At 38.1% G+C, this 21,637-nt stretch overlaps 1 protein-coding gene across 8 annotated transcripts in view; it reads right to left on the bottom strand.

Moving 5' to 3' along the window:
- Macrod2 (mono-ADP ribosylhydrolase 2) overlaps positions 1-21,383 on the bottom strand; it is a 1,966,896-nt gene extending 1,945,513 nt beyond the window's left edge. For 3 of the 8 annotated variants that reach the window (XM_052726012.1, XM_052726017.1, XM_052726016.1), the window contains exons 1-2: positions 21,085-21,246; positions 15,938-16,054 (exon numbers count right to left, since the gene is read on the bottom strand). In XM_052726012.1, the coding sequence (XP_052581972.1) occupies positions 15,938-16,054; positions 21,085-21,130 (163 nt within the window). In that variant the 5' untranslated portion in view covers positions 21,131-21,246. Of the gene's footprint in view, positions 1-15,937; positions 16,055-21,084 lie in introns of all 8 variants that reach the window. The other 5 variants (XM_052726013.1, XM_052726014.1, XM_052726015.1 and 2 more) reach the window with 5 other exon arrangements.
- Positions 21,384-21,637: the final 254 nt, after the last annotated feature.

Below are 21,637 nucleotides of genomic sequence, written 5' to 3'. Positions count from 1 at the left end.
CAATATCACTCACTCATTTTAGTATTCACATAAATCCTTGACCACTAGGAATTTTGCTTTATTATTACTTATTTTCTATTCTGTTCTGGTCTCCTCAGAAGACTGAAGTAGCTGATTTCTATGCCCCATCTCACTTTTATCTTTAAATTCAACTTTATTTCTACATTGATAATTTCCACTCCTTCCTTTGAAAATTTTAACACTCAGATTTTTAGTTTCTGGGGCCTCGGCATATTTCATCTTTCAAAAAAGCCCTGATTGACTATTTTATCCTAACCATGTTGGGAAAACAACACTAAGTTCTACTTATTTCTTGCATTGTTCCAATTTCCTAGGAATCTTTTGTTGTTGTTAACATTCTATTTTGTATTGTTGGCTTTCTGTAAGTTTCTCCCCTTAATTTTGTATTTTCTATTATTGGTTTTCTAGTGGCCCGTGATAGCCAAAATTATTAATAATGTTCCAGAACTATCTAACTAGATTTCTCTCATAGATCTATGGCACTGTCATTCTCCAATGACGTGTTACAGGTTTAAGGTCAAACTCAGTTCTCTCCGTGAACACTCTCAACACATGTCAAAAACCCTCCAGAATCATCAAGTGCACAACAGAAGCCACAGCTCTGCTCTGGACACACTCCTGTTGACATCCTGTACAAAGGAGGAAGGCAGAGGACCAGCTGCTCCACACAGTTTTAAAATCTGTTAATCTCATGAGCACTCTACAGTCCATCCAATTCTTTGAGTCCATTAAAAACACAAACGGAGTTTTGTTTCAGTGGTTGGAACTTTTTGTTCATTTGGTTTAATATTTCTATTTCTCATTCTTTTTATTTATTTTCCTTTTTATTTTTTATTTTGAGGGCGTTAGTCCAGGGCCTAGTATATGCCAGGCAACCATCTACCTTCAAATTAGACTCAACACCCCACCTCAGGTTTAGTTTATTTGTGGGCATGGAGTATTTAACACTTGAGGGCTATAAACATGTATGGGAGGGCATGTGCACATGTTAGGGATAGAAGCCCTCGACTCTAGTAGCCATCGATAAGAGTTCTTTGAGGTCTACCAAACCTCAAAAACTTTTCACTTTCAATTGTGGTTTTCTCTGTTCCTCTCATTCAGCCTGCTTTGTATCATCAAGAAATTTTCTCAAAATATGTGGCACCAGTGTCACGCTTTCTTACTACTCAGTGCTGTTCATGTTACACAGCACCACTTTACCTTGTTTGATTCATTGTTCACAGACACAGAGTCCCCCTCAGAAAGCCTTGAGCTAACTAACCATTTTCTTCCCTCAGCCCTGCAAGGGCAGCAATTTCAGTTGGGGGCCACCATGCTTTGCTTTCTTGCCCCCTCAAACACCTTTAGTTCCCTTGCACAGATAGGGGAGTCTTGATGAACAGATCATTTACTTCCTTTAACCAAAAGTCTCAAATTTCCAACAAATATTTCAAGTACCTTCTCCTGCAACTCTGTACACAGGAATTCTTTACATTGCTCACTACACAGTGTAGTTTTCTTTAATCTCCAACCTACTCCCATTCGTTTTAGCACAAGTGGTACTAAATCACCTATAATTTTATTTCTCAATTGTCATTTTTCTTCCATGTCGACTATTTTATTGGAAGTACTTTCTTTAAAACTGTATAACCCTTAAAAAGCACATTCTTAGCAGTTGTTTAGATTTAACTTTATGTTTCATTGATTATTTAGACTTGATATTTTTCCTTTTGAAAAAATATGATCTTATCTTCACATCTGACAAGGTTTTGCCTATACATAGAACTCTAGGTTCATGGCACTTTCATCTCAGAATTTACAGAAATTTTCCCACTATTCCTTAGCAGATATAGGGCTACACAGAAGAAGCAAATACCTTTCAAGTTAATTTTTTAGTTAGGCCTTTTTAATTTTACCTGGAAACTTGATTTTTCTTTGTTGGTGGTCCTTGAAATTCAAAAGTTTGGTTTTACCTGAAGTTTTCTTCAGTGTGCCTTATTTGAAGGTTGTTTTTTTTTTTTTCACACCAGGAAAGTTTCATTTTACTATTTTACAAACTGCTACATTTGTTATGTGTATATATTTACTTGCAGAATTCCTGTTTCTCACCTAATAATTTCCCATTATCTACTCTATTTAAACTTTTCTCACACAATGATTAACTATTTTTACTATACTTTCTACAAGTAAATTTGGTTTGACTGATAAGTTACTTCTTACTATCTCCTTTTGCCGAAGGTAGAACTCAAGGCCTTAGTTGATGAGAGGCAAACAATCTTCAATTGAGCTGTATCTCCCACCTTCCTCTATTTTTTTTAAAAAAAATATTATAAAGTAGCTTAAATATGCAAAGCAGTATAAAGTATTACTGAATAAACAGTTAAGTATTCACTGTTGAGTGTAAAGAAAATTTTAAAATTTTAATCTGCTTGAGAGAAAAATGCTTTCCTTTTCCTCCCAAAGGAAATCAAAGTTTGATATTTATCACCATGTTGGATTTGTATTTTTATATATGTATATGTCCATAAGACTGGAACAGTATTGCTTTGAATTTTTATGCTTCACACATATCTGACTTTTTCATTTATTTTAATCTGTTGTTATACTGCTAGGGATCCAACCTACAGCTTTGCCTAATTATTATTATAAGCCACAGCTTTGTACGATGATGATGATGATGCCGCCGCCAGAGATCCAACCCACAGCTTTGCCTACCAGGCAAGAACACTATCCTGAGTGGCATCTCCAGCTCCAACCAATGTGTTTCTTTAAGACAGTGTCTTCAACTCTCAGCTCATAATCCATCAATAAAGTCACACAGTGGTAGGGATTACAACTGAATAAAACAAAACAGGAGTGGTGGGGAGTGAAAAGAAAAAGTGAAAACAGTGACAAATCACAGTGACGGATCTATAGATAAGAAGTATACATTTCGCTCTGTCGAGGTCTATCTAAAAAAATCAAAAAACAATGCTAAGGTGTGTGAGGTGTAGATAGGTAGATGAGTCATTTCCCTAAAACTGCCTTATTATTAATAATACAAATAAAATTCACAATTGCCCTATCATCAAGTAAATCCTAAGAAAATCAATGACAGACTATGCTTCCAAAAAAGTCAGGTTTACAATATTTTACAAGCAAGTCTAAGGGAAAAAATACCATTTCTTAGATCCACTTTCCCACTAGGCCAATCAATATTGCAAAGAATTGCCTGATTTAATGTGTTTAATCATTTAATTATAAACAGAATGATTATCTGAATTTAGTTGCCCTTGAATAACCTCACAGGTATTTCAATCACCAAAAGTAATGTTATACATTACTGACAATGGTCAGAAAGGGAGTATCACTAAATACAAGGTTAGATTATCTTAGAACAATATTCTCACAGTCAAGTCAGGCACATTAGGCAACTGTTCAGTCATCAACCATAAAGAAATCACTTTCACTATACCTGACTGATTTTCATCCAGAACCCCTCAGAATATTTATTTCCAGTGACAAGAAGTGCACTTTCAGGAGTCAATTCCACATGGAACAAACTAGTTTTCTAAAACCGTTACGTTGTTCTAAAACCAGATGCATAACTTCAAACAAATGCTCCAAAATGTTGCCTAGCACCCTTAAAAATAGCTAGTCACCATCTTACCCACCACATATTATCATTTTCAAAAAGAGACATCATGATGTGCTAAAATACAATCTAGTAACTTTCAATAAACAGTATTTTTTATTAGACTAGGCTTCATTAGAGGGAAAAATCCCCAAATATTAAAATATAAAAACTGACTCATCAGATGTGGTGTCACATGCCTTTAATTCCAATACTCAGAAGGCAGAGGCAGGTGGATCTCAATGAGTTTAAGATTAGTCTGTCTACACTGTAAGGACTAGGCTAGTCAGAGCTATATAATGAAACTCTGTCTCTAGCACCCACACACCCACACACAAAATTTTGGATTTACATTGAAATTAAATTTATTATATATTTCCAATTCAAAGATTTTAAAACACTTTAACAATTCTAAAATTGGCAGGTGCTACAATACAATTTGGGCAATTATTGTTGCTGCTGGAGTTGCACTGACAGTGTTCCTTGATTTTTAATAGTTTAGTTATTATTTCTGGTGATATAAGACAAATGCAACCTCCCAGCACTTAGACAAGTTATTCAGTGATCATCTGTGAAAAGGATATTAATCCTAGTAATTGGTTGAAAACAATCTGAAAATATCAGGAAATGCCAACATTAAATCTTGCAGAACAGATGTACAAATAGTTTAGAAAAAAAACTCAGCAAGAAGCAGAGTACATTTTTAAGGAGTACTATATCACCAACTCTCTCAACTCCACAGAACAATATTCTGTGGGAAATTATACACATCAACAACTGGGATGGAAAGAAATCATTCAGATACACTGGACTGAAAGTCAAGACATCTGAAGATTGAGTACCTTAAGCAATTTATTTCAATTGTTTCCATGTATGTTCAAGGATAATGTGATGAAAGGAATACTTGAGTAAATCCAAAAGTGTTTTGAATAAATTCAAAGAGACAGTTTTGTTTTTTATATTTATTGAAACTAATAATTTTTAAAGAATGCACATAGTTTAATTGGCAATGCTTAATTTTCCTTCTTTAATAGTGTATTCTGCAGCTGTTTTCAACAGAATATGATTATTTAATAAGCCATGTGAGTGGTGATGTTGTGTACTGCTATTTACAAAACCTAGTTTTCTGTTTTGCTCTCTTCTTGAGTATGTAACTACACTACAGTTTTTGGATTCCTGACAATTAAATATGGCCATATGTCTTGTTATGTGATCTAAAATGTGAATGAAACTTACATACACCATTGCCAGGCCTACACTTCTAAATGCCATTGATATATTCCCAGAAATATACAATCTACTAAAATTTGGAGGCTGGAGAATGAAGAGTAACAACTACATTACCACCTCAAATGGCACAGAGAAACATTTGACCAAATCCAAACCTCTTTCACATGATAAACACATTCAGTAAACTAGGGGTAAAATGGAAATTTCCTAAACATAACAGAAATATACAAAATTTCTGTAAAGTAATAGAAACCTGTGGTGATATTGTGTTCCCCAAAATATTGTGCACCCTAATAAACTTATCTGGGGTCAGAGAACAGAACAGCCACTAGATATAGAGGCCAGAAAATGGTGGCACACATGCCTTTAATCCCAGCATTCCAGAGGCAAAGATCCGTCTGGATCTCTGTGAGTTCAAGGCCATACTGGAAACAACCAGGCGTGGTAACAAAAGCCTTTAATCCCAGGAAGTGATGGCAGAAAGCAGAAAGGTATATAAGACGTGAAAACCAGGAACTAGAGCTGGTTAAGCTTTTAGATTTGTAGCAGTAGTTCAGCTGAGATCCATTCGCATGAGGACACAGAGGTTTCCAGTCTGAGGAAACAGGATCAGGTGAGGAATTGGCAAGGTGAGGTAGCTGTGGCTTGTTCTGCTTCTCTGATCTTCCAGCTTTAACCCAATACCTGGCTTCAGGTCTGATTTTATTAATAAGACCTTTTAAGATTCGTGCTACAGAAACCCAAACCTCCACAAATATCATCACACTTGATAGTGAAAAACTGAAAGCATTTCCCCTAAATTAGAATAAGACAATGACCTCAACTTTCACTACTTCTTAATATAGTACTGAAAATTTTAACCAGAGTAAGTGCACCAGATAATGAAATTAAAGGTATCCAAAGTGGAAAAGAAGTAAAATTATCTCTGTTCAGTTATTATATACAACAAGACTTTAAAAAAAAAGATCATTAGCTTGAATTCAGAACAGTTGTGAAATACAAAACTATATACAAATATCAGTAGAATTTATAAAAGTAATAACCAATGATAAGAAAATTATTAAAGCCGGGCGGTGGTGGCGCACGCCTTTAATCCCAGCACTCGGGAGGCAGAGCCAGGCGGATCTCTGTGAGTTCGAGGCCAGCCTGGGCTACCAAGTGAGTCCCAGGAAAGGCGCAAAGCTACACAGAGAAACCCTGTCTCGAAAAACCAAAAAAAAAAAAAAAAAAAAAAAAGAAAATTATTAAGACAATTCCATTTATAATGACCTGAAAAAGAATGAAGCTAGTTAACCAAGGAGGTGAAAGATTCTACATATAAAATTAAAATAACTTATTTTCAAAATTAAAAGCAACATAAGTAAACAAAAAGACATACCAATGATTGATGAAAGACTAAACATGGCAAAGATAATATTACTAACCAAAGTGATCTACATCTTCAACACAATCTCTATCAACATCCTGAAGGTGTTTTTGTGAAAAGAAACAACCCTAAAATTCATATGGAATCTCAATAAATATCAAATACAACTAAATCATGGGGAAAAAAAGAACAAAGTGAAGGACTCACACTTGATGATTTCAAAACCTACTACAAAGCTACATTGATAAAAGCAGTGTGATCTGGGCATTAGTACAGATTATAGATCAATGGGTAATTTAAAGCTGACTGTCAAAAAGAATATACTACCATGGCTAGTCAAAGCTGTTATAAAAGAACAGACTTTTAAATAAAATATCTTAGAAAACTGGATATCAACATGCGGAATAAAATTGAACTTTATATCATACACAAAGGTTAACTCAAAGTGAATCAAAAACTAAATGTAAAACAAAAATTCATAAAACTTTTTTTTTTTCAGGACAGGGTTTCTCTATGTAGCCATGGTTATCCTAGAACTCACTCTGTAGACCAGGCTGGCCTGGAACTCACTGAGATCCACCTTCCTCTGCCTCTATAGTGCTGGGATTAAAGGCATCCACTACCACCTCCCGGCCACCATAAAATTCTTCTAAAAAAAAAAGTTTTCATAATACTTGACTTAATCTCTAAGATATGACACTAAAATCAAAATTCTGACATGGAACAATATGGTTGAATCTATAGTGTGTTAAGTGTAACAGGCCAGACACAAAGGACAACTACTGTATGATTGTACTTACATCTGGTATCCAGAACTAACAAAATCAGAAACAGAATGTAGACTAGATAGTAACAGTAGCTGGGTGAGTAGGACAAACTAGCAGTTTTGTTTCACAAGTACAAATTTTCTATTTGGAAAGAGGAAACGTTCTGTAATGAATGCTAGAGATAGCTACACACACTGTAAATTTGCTTAATGAATTCTACACTCAAAAGGACTACAATGGGAATCTTGCACTATGCTAGCAGCACTGTTGAAAAGATTAAAATAGTAAATTTTATCTTTTATCAAAATAAAAAAATTTAAGTAGTTTAAAATCTTTTTGTTTGTTTGTTTGTTTTTCAAGACGGGGTTTCTCTGTGTGGCTTTGCGCCTTTCCTGGAACTTACTTGGTAGCCCAGGCTGGCCTCGAACTCACAGAGATCCACCTGCCTCTGCCTCCCGAGTGCTGGGATTAAAGGCGTGCGCCACCACTGCCCGGCTAGTAGTTTAAAATCTTACAAGAGTAGATTGAGAAGAGAGCAACCTCCTGCATTCCTGAATGCATATGCACGTGCGCACACATGCTGAAATGAAGCAGAGGAAAAGCAGAAACATATTATGATTGTGAATTCCTACAGAACTTCATATACCTTATCTTCTCCACTTCACAAGTCAAATAATCATACTTCACAAATGTTTGATTCAATGAGTGCTCAAGGCTGCACAAGAACATCATTAAACAGAAATTTCAATGTTTTCAGTTATTTTCAAAATATTTACAAGCTATTTAGTGTGACTCAAGAACTAAATTCTATCTGTAGTCATAGTTGGCTTTAAAGCAAATTTACTAACTTTGCAACAGAGGTAATATTAAAATAACTTCCTGGTATTGAATATGAAGAATCAATAATGCCAAAATGAATACATTTAGAATGGAAACATGTTAAAATTGTTATTATTGGCAATCTTAAAAATTCATGCAACAGGCTCAATTGTATATATTTTCACTTATTTAACTAAAACTCTGCTATCATTTTGATTTATCGAAACTGAAGTTGTAACAATATTAATACAAAATAACAATATACAATACAATTAACCCATGAATTTGCATCCTTGCCTCAATTAAGTATATATATACAACTTAAGTAAAATCTTCATTACTGAAATTTATCATTGTGTTATACAACACTTGAAACTTAATTGAACCAATTTTATATTACAAAGATGCAATGTATTTATTAGCAACATTAAAAATAATCTTGCTGCCGGGCGGTGGTGGCGCATGCCTTTAATCCCAGCACTCGGGAGGCAGAGGCAGGCGGATCTCTGTGAGTTCGAGGCCAGCCTGGTCTACAGCGCAAGATCCAGGAAAGGCGCAAAGCTACACAGAGAAACCCTGTCTCGAAAAACAAAAACAAAAACAAAAAAACAAAAAAAAACAAAAAATCTTGCTAATTCAAATAAAGAAATAAGATTAGGAGTGGGAGGGAAGTAGGGTAAGTTAGTATGTAAGATGAAGAGTAATTATTAGAATGATTTAAAAGAGAAAAATTAGGGTGGGTAAAAACAGCTAGAGGGGAAAATTGAAATACTGTAAGGATCTACAGATTTTAGTGACTGTTAAATCTATGGAAGATTATAATTAAGAAGAAAAATGAAGCCGGGTGGTGGTGGCGCACGCCTTTAATCCCAGAACTCGGGAGGCAGAGCCAGGCGGATCTCTGTGAGTTCGAGGTCAGCCTGGGCTACCAAGTGAGTTCCAGGAAAGGCGCAAAGCTACACAGAGAAACCCTGTCTCGAAAAACCAAAAAAAAAAAAAAAGAAGAAGAAAAATGAGAGGCTAAGGATGAGAGAAAGAAGATATATGAATAAGAAGGGGAATGTGAGATGTGGCTAAACAGCATAGCAAAGAATGCCTTATGTAAGCATCATGAGGAAGCAAACAGTCCTGAAACCTGAATAATGGAAACACAGAAGTTGGGTTTTTTTTAAATAAACATCTGGATTAATTTCTAAGCTTTCATATGAATCTTTATAAAATATGAAAGGTGGGAAGGAAAAAATGATAATATTAATGGGCAAATGAGTTTACCATTTAGTCACCTCATAGGACAATTAATCACCATCTATTGTGTAAAAAGCACTAAACTAGACAACCAGGGACACAAAGAATATTGAAGACAATACAGTCCCCATTTTCATGGTAATTACAGTATCATAAAGGAGACAGACCCTCATCAGATAACCTTACTATTGACTACATAGAGCCAACTGCTATCATCACTCTATGAAAAGGAACATAGAAAAGAAACTGTTTCAAAAAGTGAGTAAAGGAAAACTTTGGGGGGAATAGAAGTCTTTCAACTTCAAGACTTTAAAGATGACAATAATTATGCAAGTAAGATGAACAGTGCTTTCTCCAGAAACAGAAAGGAAGATGGCTAGCTGCAAAAGAGAACAAAAAAGCAAAAGCTTGGAGAACAAGGCCCATGCTAGGATTTCAGAACTGTTTTGCTGTCTTGTTTAAATATAGATTTTAGTTTTACATTATCTCTTTGTGACTGCTTACAGAATAAATCAAAGTGGTCTTATAGTTTTAAATTTTTTATTTTATTATTTCACAAAATAATATATATGGGTATTTTGCCCTCTTGTTTGTCTGTGTATCATGTGCATGCAGTGCCCCCAGAGGTCAGAAAAGGGTACAGAATCCGCTGGAACTAGAGTTACAGGTGATTGTGGGCAGACCAAAATGGATTCTGAGAACTGAACTCAGGTTTTCTATAAGCAGCCAGTGCTCTTAACCACTGAGCCATCTCTCCAACCCCAAAATGAAGATTTTTAAAATCAAATTCACATTAAGATCATTTACAAAGGAAAAATAAAATCACATGTACTCAAAAGATTTGTATCTAAGAAACTGCAGTTTTGCTCTTTTCTGTTTCTGCACATTATTTTACTTTCAAAGTATAGTATTTAAACTGAATATAATCTAAAAAGAGATCAAAACAGAAAAATGAAGTAAGAAATAATTTCTCTAATTTTCAGATTTCTATAAATTCCATCCTGTTTTTGTTTGGTGGGCTGTTTGTTTTTTGAGACATTTCACTGTGGAGCCCTGGTTGGCCTAGAACTCACTTTGTCAACCAGGCTGGCCTTGAACTCACAGGAACCCACCTACCTCTGCCCCACTCTGCCCCACTCTGCCCCTCTCTGCCCTTCTGCCCCTCTCTGTCCCTCTCTGCTCCCCTCTGCCCCCTCTGCCCCTGCCTCCTAAAAGCTTAGACTAAACCCATCCTGTTTTAATACCATTTCTCAACTATTTGGTCCTTTCCAACTATATCATATCATTCAACCATAATTCAGCATTTAATAAAATAATGCAATTAATACCGTAAAAGTTGGAAACAGCACTTCTTTTTTTCTATTTTTTGTGTGTGTGTCTGTGTTTGTACACTGTGTGCGGTGTTCATACATGTTTCCATGCGTGCAGGTGCATGTGTCTGCAGATGCATATACACATATGCAAGTAGAGGCTCAGTGTTGACATTGGGAGTCTTTATTTACTGAAGCAAGGACTCTCAATTGGACCCAGAACTTGCTGATCAGCTAACCTAACTAGCAAGTAAGCCCTAGGGATCCCCTGTACCTTCCTCCCAAGTGCTGAGATTACAGCCAGCCACCATGTCTACTGGGCTTTTGGGTGGGTTCTAGAGATCCAAAGTCTGGGTCCTCACACTTGGCATAGCAAGCACTTTATCCATTGGCCATCTCTACCACCACTCCAGTCCTAACTTCTCTTTTTACAGCTATTCAGTTAAAAACAAAACTCGTTCTGCCTCCTCTTCTTCGGGGTTCCTTGAGGCCTGAGGGGAAGAATTTGATGGAGATGTCCATTTGGGGTTGAGTGTTCCAAGGTCTACCATTCTTCGCATTAATGTCTGGCTATGGTTCTCTATATTTGTTCCCATCTGCTGCAGGAGGAAGCTTCTCTGATGATGGCTAAACAAGGTGCTGATCATGAGCACAGCAAAATGCCATTGCTACGTTGCTTTTTTTTTTTTTATAACAGAAAGAGTGTAAGAGCCAGAGGGGATGAAAGACACCAAAAAAACAAGGCCTCTAAATCAATGTGATCAAAGCACATATGAACTCAGAGACTGAGGCAGCATGTATAGGTCCTATACAGGTTTGCATCAGGTCCTTTGTGTATATATTATGGCTTCGAATTTGTGATTTTTATGGGATTCCTGAGTGTGCCAAGGAGCGGGTCTCTGATTCTTGTACCTTCTCTTAGACTCTTTTCCTTCTGTTTTGTCCAATTCCAATCTGTTAACTTTTGTTTTAGCTTATATTTTATTATTACCCCTTAGAAGCCTGTTTGTTTTCCAATGAGAGACAAAGAGGGAGTGGATCCAGGTGGGGGAGGGGAAGGGTGGGAAGGAACTAGGAGAAGTAGAGGGAGGGGAAATCATAATCAGGGTATATTAAGTGAGAAAAAATATATTTTCAATAAAAGGGGATAAAGGGAAAAAACAAAGTACTGAATATTATACAAAACTCTTACCCGCATCCTTCTCCATATACTGTTCTATAGAATAACCATTTCCTCAGTCCTTATAATTAATAAACATACTGCCATCCAAAAGTGGTTATTATAAACTTACTAAAATAAAAGTACTAATATTGAAAGATGATTAATACACACTTTTAACAAATGAAGAACTGAAGTCTGGAGGCAGGGGTAGTTCCAGGAGTTGGAGGGCTAGTGGGGAGAGGATATAAATCTAAATACATTACATTCATATGTAAAATTACTAGATACTGTATAATTAAAATGAAATTTAAAACCATGTCCAAATGAAAAAGATAAGTTTTTGATGACTTCTAAACATTACTTTTCAGCTTGGTACACAAGTCACTCATTGACCAGGATTTCAAATCCTACTCAGATTAGATCTCAAAGTAAAGAGAGTAAAAGACTCAATGGTTAGGGCTTAATGTTTTTTCTTTCTCATTAAAAAAAAAAAATTAAAAGACACCACACTGTTGTCCAGACAAACCTCTAATTTAAAATCTGCCTGCTTCAGTCTCCCAAGTACTTGTGATACTGGAATTACAGACAAGCAGTACCACAGCTGATGGGCCATCACTTCTCACAGAAATAATTTTTAAGAGTAGAAATCAGTTCAAATGAAAGGAGAATCAATAATACTGAACTTCTATGCTATCTTACTAATTTTAATATTAAAGAAGCTAAAGATTATAAATGTGTCTCTACTCTTAAATCAACCTATACATGTCAAAAAGTTTCCAATTACCTCCAAAAATGTTTCAGTAATTCAGACTTACAGACTGCACATCTCAGAATTTTAGAGTTTGGTGTTTTCTAAATGACCTCTATTATCAGATTTGAATGCAACCATATATAAGATACGAAATGTGAAGTTTTCTAACAAAACTATTTTCAAAGAATATTTTCTGATATTTGAATAAATTAAGTATAAAACTTTGTTATTTTTATTCCTCAATTGCACTTCAAACAATCAGAATAATGACCTATAGACTAGAGATGTAGCTCAGTTGGTAGAGAGCTTTCTGGCATGAACAAGGCCTGGGTTATTCCCAGTATTTTATTAGCATATATTAATTATATATATTTGGGGTTTTTGGTGTTTTTTTTTTTTTTTTTTTGGTTTTTTTGACACAGGGTTTCTCTGTGTAGCTTTGCGCCTTTTCCTGGATCTCACTCTGTAGACCAGGCTGGCCTCGAACTCACAAAGATCCACCTGCCTCTGCCTCTTGAGTGCTGGGATTAAAGGCGTGTGCCACCACCGCCCGACTATTTATTGTTTTAAGTAATGTTTTTATTAATTCTTTGAGACTTCTACACAATGTATTTTGATTAACATAATCATTAACATAATATTGTGGGGTCCCCTCCCACAACTTCTCCCTGATTCACCTCCCTGCTCACCCAACTCTGGTTTTCCTTCTCTCTTTTTTTTAAAACCATCAAGTCCAGTTTGAACTAGGCACCTACTATTGGGTGTGGGGCCTGCCTTGGAGTGTGGTCAATATGCCAGGGGTAATACCATTAAAAAAACCATCTCTCAGCAGCCGTCAAAAGCCAATAGCTCCTCAGCTAGGGATGGGAATTCATGCCCACATCCACAACGGGATTCTATCTGGCTGGAGCTTGGTCAGGTCTTATGCATGCTGACACAATCACTATGAGTTCATATATGCAACTTCCCACTGTGTCTAATTATACAAAATAAATTTTACTATGACATTTCATGCATAATGCACATATGTACATAATTTATTGTGCTCCTATTCACCAATTAACTAAACATCTTTTAAAGTACTAAAACTGTCTTGACTAATATTTTATTATGACTTAGTACTGGAGATGACAAAAAGAAAGTGCATGTGAAGAATATGTAAAGTGTGTACAATTGAAGAAATTAGCAAACATCACTTATATAATGAGCTGTTACATTTCAAGGACAAGGATGAGGCTAGCCACCAGTTTTCAGGTCACAACAGACAAGGGCAAATAACATTTCAAATGTCACATGGAAAGAATAAAATATTGTTTAACAAATACAATTCATATCATATCACCTAATTCCCCATGGAATGCCTTCAAGGTTCAAAATACCATAACAGAAAAAAATAGTGCATAAAATAACTGAATCACTTATAAATTATAAGCTCATATTTGAGACACAAGATTAAATATACAGTATCATATAAGAGAAGAACATGTCAGGTGTATTAAATGTATATTTTCTAATTCTTAGTAGACATTTTAGCATGTGGTACTCCTGAACACACCAAACTACTGTGAATTCTAACAATAAAATTCCACCAAATATGGTAACTTGTTGGCTGAATCTTTAAAGAGAAATAGCCAGGGCCAGTGAAATGGCTCAACAGATAAAGATGCTTGCCACCAAGCATGACAACCTAAACTATATTCCCAGGACACATAGCGGAAGTGGGGATCTGACTCCTATAAGACATCCTCTGACCTGGACACGTGGGCTGTGGTACTAATGTAACTTGCCCCCACATACACTCAAACACACACACACACACACACACACACACACACACACACACACACACACACACACAATAAATGAAAAAAATTAAATGAAATAAAGAAAACAGAAGTAGCCCTCAAGAAAACCAAGTTTCTAAACATTACGTTTCAACACTGCTCTTTGAATACTCTGGCAGCAGGAGGACTCTAATTCTATCCCAAGAGACTAAATTTGTTAAAGTGAACATTATGTGCCATATCCTCAGAGAACTGACCAGCTACTGCAGTGACCAAGAAGGTAATCAGATGAAAGAAAGAAGCAAAAACAATGGGGGATATTTGCTAGGCATGGAGCTAATTATTCAATACCAGCTGTGTATAAACAAGTAAGAAACAACTGAGACCCACACAAGGAGGCAGAAAACCCTGTTTTCCTAATTTCTGGCCCTATGCTCTTGCATTACACAGTACTAACTTCTCTCCAATATCTTAATGAGACAATTACTAAAAAACAACTTGCCTTTATTGAAGGTAATGGACAAGCAGGTCAGACATGAACATTCTAATCAGCTTGCTCTAGGACACCACTAAACCTTAGGTAAAGTCATTGCCCCACCTACCCATTAAAAAGATCTTCTCACTCTCAGCCTAACAAGGTTGGCCTCTGTTGTTGTTGCGGTGTTTGTTTTTTAAATAGTGTCTGCCCATGCAGCCTAAACTGGCCTTGAAGTAACTAAGTACCCAAACTGCCAAACCTGTAGCAATGCTCTAGCCCCAGCTGCCCACGTGTCGCCACACCTGTTCCTCCTTTCAAGAAAGAAAGGTGTCTAAAGCTCAACCCAACTGTGTTCTTTTTACAAACACCAAAGCTTAAATCAGCTGTGTTTCTCCACAGGTTTTGTCCACAATTCCATGCTTGGGTTTCATTTTCTGATCCCAAGGTACTGTGTACTGTCATCAGTCTAAGGACACAACCTGCAAAATGAATTGTCCAAGTCCACTTCATAAAGTCAATTTCCTTGCTCCGAAGTATGCTGTTTGTCTAAACCTCACATCAAGATTAACACCAATGACTATTAATTCTGATAAGTATATCAATTATCTGTTAAATGTACAATTTTCTGTTTAGAAACTTAAAAAAATTATTAAAATATAATTACATTATTTCCTTCCTTCCCTTTCCTCCCTCCAACCCCTTCGATCTCCCCCACAAATAGCCTCTTTTCCTTTGGATATTTTATGTATACATATAAATACTATGCATAAATATACAAATACAATTTGCTGATTCCATTTAGTGTTGCTTATGTGTATATGATTTCAGGCTGACCACTTGATACTGAATAACCAATTTTCATGTACCTTTTAATGTTTAAAATCTGCTTATACTCTAATACAATCCAGACTTTCATCAAACCAAAAACACTAAGTAAATTTTGTCAAATGTTTTTACATGTAGACATAATACCATACCATACAAAACATACATTCTCTAAAGTGCTCTGAAATGTTGTTTTTCTGTATTGCAATATACTCTCTTAGCCATATGCAACCCTTAAAATAAGATAAAGAAAATCCAATGGATATGAAACTAATGCAAGGTCAAAATGCCACACCACCAATGACTAAATCTCTATAGTATTTTCTCTTAAGATCTGATGCAGAATAGTTTTTAAAAAATAAAAAAGTACTTGTAAAAAGTACTGTATTGAAAATGTGGTATATTTCAGAACACAAATTATGTTACTATACATTCCTAAGCTTAAGAAGGATGTGATGGGTAACTAAAAACAACCAAACAATAATTTCAAAAATACCTCATTCGTGAATATCAGTTATTCATTTCTGTCAACATTTCTGATATATATGGGAACAGCATCTGCCTAAAAATTGTGTTGAGAAACTTACCATCATTTTGGCCCTTGCTCTTCATCTCCTCCTTCCATGACAGAATGGTGCTCAGAGGAACATAGTCCCTTATGTATTCTTTGCGTCTCTCCTCTAAGGTCATCTTCAGCAAACGTTCTTGCAAAATAAAAGCAGAATCTCCATTTGTATTTAAATTTTAATCTTGGGAAGTACTGAATACATTTATAAATATTAATCATGCTATACTAACCAAAGATTTAAAAAACACCAAAATTCAAGTCAATGATTTCATATTTGAGGGTTAAAGGAGGTCAAATTAATTCCACACTAGCAAGAAACATAAAATCAAATCTGGTTGAGACTAAGTTCCTAAAATGGCCCAAGAAATGAGTAAAATCATTTACTCTTCTTATCATCACTGACTAACATGGAGTGCATGCTAGGTGATGCATTTACAGACTTCAGGAAATGAGTAGTCATTTATTCTTCTTATCATCACCGACTAACATGGAGTGCATGCTAGGTGATGCATTTACAGACTTCAGAAAAAATGATTCTTCAGTTCACAGGGCAAAAGAGCAAATGAGTAAGTTACAAAAGAGTATCAATTAAGTAAAGTGCAGACTGCTGAGACAGGTATGTCCAAGCAGTGAGAGTACAAGAAACATAACTACAAAGCTGTTTCCTCAATTTTACAAGGCCATCAACAATGAAAGTGTACTCTCAATTTGGTAATAGCGTTATGCTGGTAGAATATGTATACTTTAAATATACACTCTAAGATTAAAATATAAAACAGCATCTTAGAATAGCAGATGATGCTGTTTATAAAGAACTCACTGGGTGCCAAGTGTTTCCAATGTTTGTATCACTAAAATAATTTTTATAACAACTCATGACTAATGAAGCACAGATAAGTTTCTTCCCATGAAGAGGTAAAAAATAAGGACACTTCAACAAACAGAACAACAATAAAAACAAGGAGACGTAAATAGCTTAATGAAACTGTAAAATGTTATCTGGAAGGGAAGGCCCTCAGAAGAGAAAAACTGTACAGGGACTTGTATGGCATGCTGGGCCATTAGCCCTTCTTTTAGCTAAAGAAAAAAAAAACAAAAAACATTAATTTAAAGTTGATTATGAATATCCTGGTTTGTGCATAAGATGACCCACTAGGAAGCAGAAAAACAGTAAATCTACTTATTTTTAATGTAAGAAATAAATTTTTGGTCCTAGAGGGAGAGAGGACAGAAAACAGGAAAAAAGGAGAGAAAATTTGTTAAATTCGACAACAGTTACAAAGGAGAATAATGAAATAAAATCTAGTTGTTGCCAAGGTTGTGAGGTCCAAGCGATATAGAGAAAAGAGCTTTAATACATATAAGGAGAAAAATACTATCAAGTTCTACAGGAAGGTCAGAGAAAATAATTATTTTACAAAGCCACTGTCTTATCAACTGGGTGATCAATAGCACTGAAAACAGAGCAGTGGTTGACAGAGTTTGGCCTATGACCTAAATCATTATATAAATCCATATGGTCTTAGATCAATTGCCTCATCTCTTTATGTCTCAGTTCTTCATGAGATAATTACAGGTATTCTTCCCAACTTTCAGGTGAGGTAACTAAGGCAGAGAGGCCAGACAACTCACATAACGTCCCAGAGCTTGTAGACCAGTGACAACTAGGGTTTGAAATGGGACAACTGCATTTAAAGCTTAACCCTACATTACCTCATACCATTTTCTACTTTCATGAGTTGGGAGAATCAAGTGATATAACCCATATAAGGCAGTAAAAACAGTACAGAGCACAAAACAGGACTTCAATAACTATTATTACATTCATCATCATCACTCAATGACTTTAGAAACACTAGTTTCAATCAAATATAACTGAAATCCATTACTCTGGGGTACTAAAAAAAAAGAAAGAAAGAAAAAGAAAGTGAGGCCTGATATAGTGGCTCACACATGTAATCTAGCACTTGGTGGTCAAAGCAAGAGGACTGAGTTCTAGGCCAACCTAAGCGATCCTGTCTTTAAAAAAAAAAAGAAAAGGGAAGGAGGGAGGGAGAGAGGGAGGGAGGGAGGGAATCAGAGAGGACAAGGAGCACAACTCAAGGTGAATCCCTGTGAAAGGTCAAACATTAAGACCACTGTTATAGACAGCAGAGAAACAACGAAGATGGTGAAAAATTACACATATCCAAAGAATGAATACATGATGGCACAAGATCTCAAAGACAATAAGCGACTGAATAAAGAGCACAAGCACAAGGGTTAATCTAACCTAAAGGAATGAAAAAAGTGCCCCCTCTAAAATGGGAACAAAACCTAAATTAAATGTAAAGAAGCAGCCATGGTGACACCATGGAGAGCATGTTAGGGCTGCTACTGTCCAGTGAGACTTAATTTCTCCATGAATTATAAAATCAGTGTCACCTGTTCATTACAGAATAACAGGTAGAATAGGAAGGTTGAAAGAAGTAGCTTTGGAACTGGCTCGCAAAGTCAGAGAAGGGAACTGGCCCTCAGTGGCAAAAGCGCTGCCTTAAAAGCTCAGATCACAGTGCAGAATTATGACAGCTAGACAGCAGGCTGAGGGACACTATGAATCAACTGTTTACGCAAACGCCAGAAGTTACAGACAGAAATGACTGTCATTCTATTTATTTAAAAGTAAATGTACATACTTAGAACAAAAACAACACCAAATGTAATACAATGAAAACAATGCCTCAAATGAAAATTCACATGAAATGATTCTGAATTAGGACTCAAAATAGTAAGACAATATTAATCAAGAAGTCCTCCATTACTTGTTTAAGAAGTAAAACAAATGGAAAGCAAAAGACATAGTTTCTCAGGTGTTGCCAAACTTCTACTAATGCTTCATCTTTATAATGAATCCTTTCTCTGTGAACCAAGTACATAAACAGTTCTACTTCCTACATGGGGTACTGAATTAAAATGTTTCTAAAATGCCTTGACATTTCAATGAACTGCATAAGCCTTCATTTAGATTTCAGTAACAGCTGCAAAAGTACTAAGCCATCAACTCTCCAGTGGGATGAGAGGAAAAGGGCATGAATCCCATTGGCTTCTTTATTGTACGATAAATTCTGAGCTCCTTTTTGGTGGATTAACAGATGATAGTTCACACTTTACTATTCCAAAAACGGACATCCTGGGAGGACAGATACAAAGAATTCACTTCCTAATATCTCCTTTTAACTTTACCCTTCATGCAGAAACAGCTCAGTCTGGGATAAAAGAAAGTAACTAGAAGCCTTCTTTGTGCATTTGCTTCTTTATTTTTTTAAAAAAATATATTTGGTCATATTTTCCCTTTAGAAGAAACAAAAGGCAAAAATATTAAGATATTAAAGAGAGATTCTGAAATGTCTGCTCATCACAGTCCAAGTGTATAGATGTTACTTTAGGAGCTGTTTTTCTAACATAACATAAAAATACTCTTTAGATATTCACTATACTTTCAATGATTCATGTTAGTGAGGACAATGTCGATGGTTTTACACTATTGTTTTATTATCATCAATTATACAAAGTTAACATATCAAGACCATCAAAAAAAATGGGTGTGATTTTCCCAATGCTCACAGAACTGTGTTCCAGTGAAAGTGCTACTACAAAAGCAAAGCACTAGTAAAATGTTACACTGTTTCACATACATGACTCTTTCCGGAACTCTTAATTTACTTTAGTTGTTTTTTTCCCAGTGCTGGGTGAAGAGAGACCTACTGAAGGTCAGCGAACGCTCTCCCAGTGAGCTATGCCTCCAGCCCTGCTATCAGTCCCTGTTCTAAACAGCATTTGTTTTGTGACATCTTAAGTTTTAGTTCTCTCGGCACTCATAGTCATTAAGACAACGACGCTGAAGCAGATCTTTCAGTATTTAAAGGGCACTTTAACTGTGCAGTTCAGTCATGTTACGTCTTCCCTGCAGTGAATTTGAAAACTTCCCTCCTCACTCCTTTTTTCATGCATTGTTAAAGCAGTCACTATTTAGAGAATTCTTTCTAATCCTCACTCTTGCAGCTACTGTTTGGCCAAAAGGCTCACAAAGGCCAGGGGCCTGAAATGAAAATGTTTAACAAGCTATCGGCAAGAAAACCAACTTTCACCCCTTTATCTCTGTTCTGTAAGATAGCCCAGAGAAATTTGTGCACCCTTGCTCAACTTCATCCTTTACATACGGATTTCGTTCAAGTTAGTAGTAGCAATGCAAATGGTTTATCTGTAATGGGAAGGGGGAGGAACAAAAGGTTAAAAGATGACAGAAAATATGCCAGAGTCAAGCATTACATCAAAATATGACCTGTGAAACTTAGATGAGACAGACAGGAGAGAAAAAAAAAAAAAAAAAAACACCAGTTCTACTTCTTAAAGGAATGAGTGCCACTGTCAATCTAACGGATTTGGATAAGCCTCGGTGTGCACACAACTCAGGGAAGGGTTCATTCACAGAGTGCGCGCAGTCTTACTCTGTGCGACTCCCCACTATGAATGGGGATGTAACCGAGAAACACACTGCTGTGGGAAAGCCCATTCAGACTTCTCCGAAGGCACTTAGCCTCGCCGCCCCTAAGATGCTCCTTTTAGGCTCCAAATTCCAGAAGTCACACTGCAGCTGAGCGGAGCAGGGGGACCCCGAGCCAGTTTGGGATGGAGGGAGGGACGGAGGCGGGGAAAGGAGGGAAAGCAGGTGCAGGTGCAGGCTCGCCTAGGCTCCGCAGCAGCAGCAGCAGCAGCAGCAGCAGCCTGGGCACCGGCCGGCGGGCACCTGTGCGCGGGACACCGGGGCAGCGGGGCGGGGGGGGGGGGGGGAGGGGGGGGGGGGGGGGGGGGGGGGGGGGGGGGGGGGGGGGGGGGGGCCCGGTGCAAACTCCCAGCTGGGGTCCCGAAGGCGAACACGTCGGGGAGGCGGTGACTCGGCGCCCAGGGGGGGTGTGCGCCGGCACGTGCGCGAGCCGCAGGTGCCCGGGAGCGGCGCGCGGCCGCGGGCGGGTGCGCGCGCGTGGACGCGGCCGCGGGCGGGAGCCGCACCGGCCGAGAAGGCGCGAGGCGGCTGCGGGCGGAGGGCGCCTCGCCGCCCCGCCGGGCCCCCCGCCCCCCCCACCCCCCCCACCCGCCGCCCGCACCCGGGACCGCGGGGCCGGTTACCTTTCTCCTCTCTCCACACCTTTTTCTTCTTGTTGCTGGGGTACATGCTGCCGTGGGGGTGGCTGGCTTTAAGCTGCAAGTTCCCCAGGCTCACGGGCAAACAGGGTGTGTGGAGTGGGGGGGGGAGGGGGGATGGAGGTGGGGGGGACACTCGGGTGGGAAAAGTGCAAAGGCTCTGCGTCCCGCGCCGCTCGCCGCTCGCCGCTCGCCCGTCGCCGCCCTCCTCCCTCAGCCCGCCCGCTCTGCCCCGCGGCCGCCGCCACAGCAGCACCTCAGAGCCTGTCAACTAGGTCACGCCTCGCGCTAACCTAACACCCGCGCAGGCCCCGCCTCCCGGCCGCTAGGCAGCGCCGCCGCCCATTGGCTGCTCCGCCCGCCGCTCTCCGCGTTCTAGCCAAGGCGCGCCCCGACTTCAGCCTCAGGGCGCAGGCGCAGGCGCAGGCTTGGGCTCGACGCCGAGGACGTTGGGGGAAGCTGGAGAGGGCGGGGCCAGAGCCCGAGCCCGTGGCCGCTTCGCGACCGACCGGGGCGGGGCGTGCAGCGGCTGCCTGCG

Source organism: Peromyscus californicus, unplaced genomic scaffold (assembly GCF_007827085.1).
Source record: "Peromyscus californicus insignis strain IS unplaced genomic scaffold, ASM782708v3 Scaffold_7__1_contigs__length_154581171, whole genome shotgun sequence".
NCBI lineage: Eukaryota > Metazoa > Chordata > Mammalia > Rodentia > Cricetidae > Peromyscus > Peromyscus californicus.
This window is presented reverse-complemented; position numbering and strand designations above follow the sequence as displayed.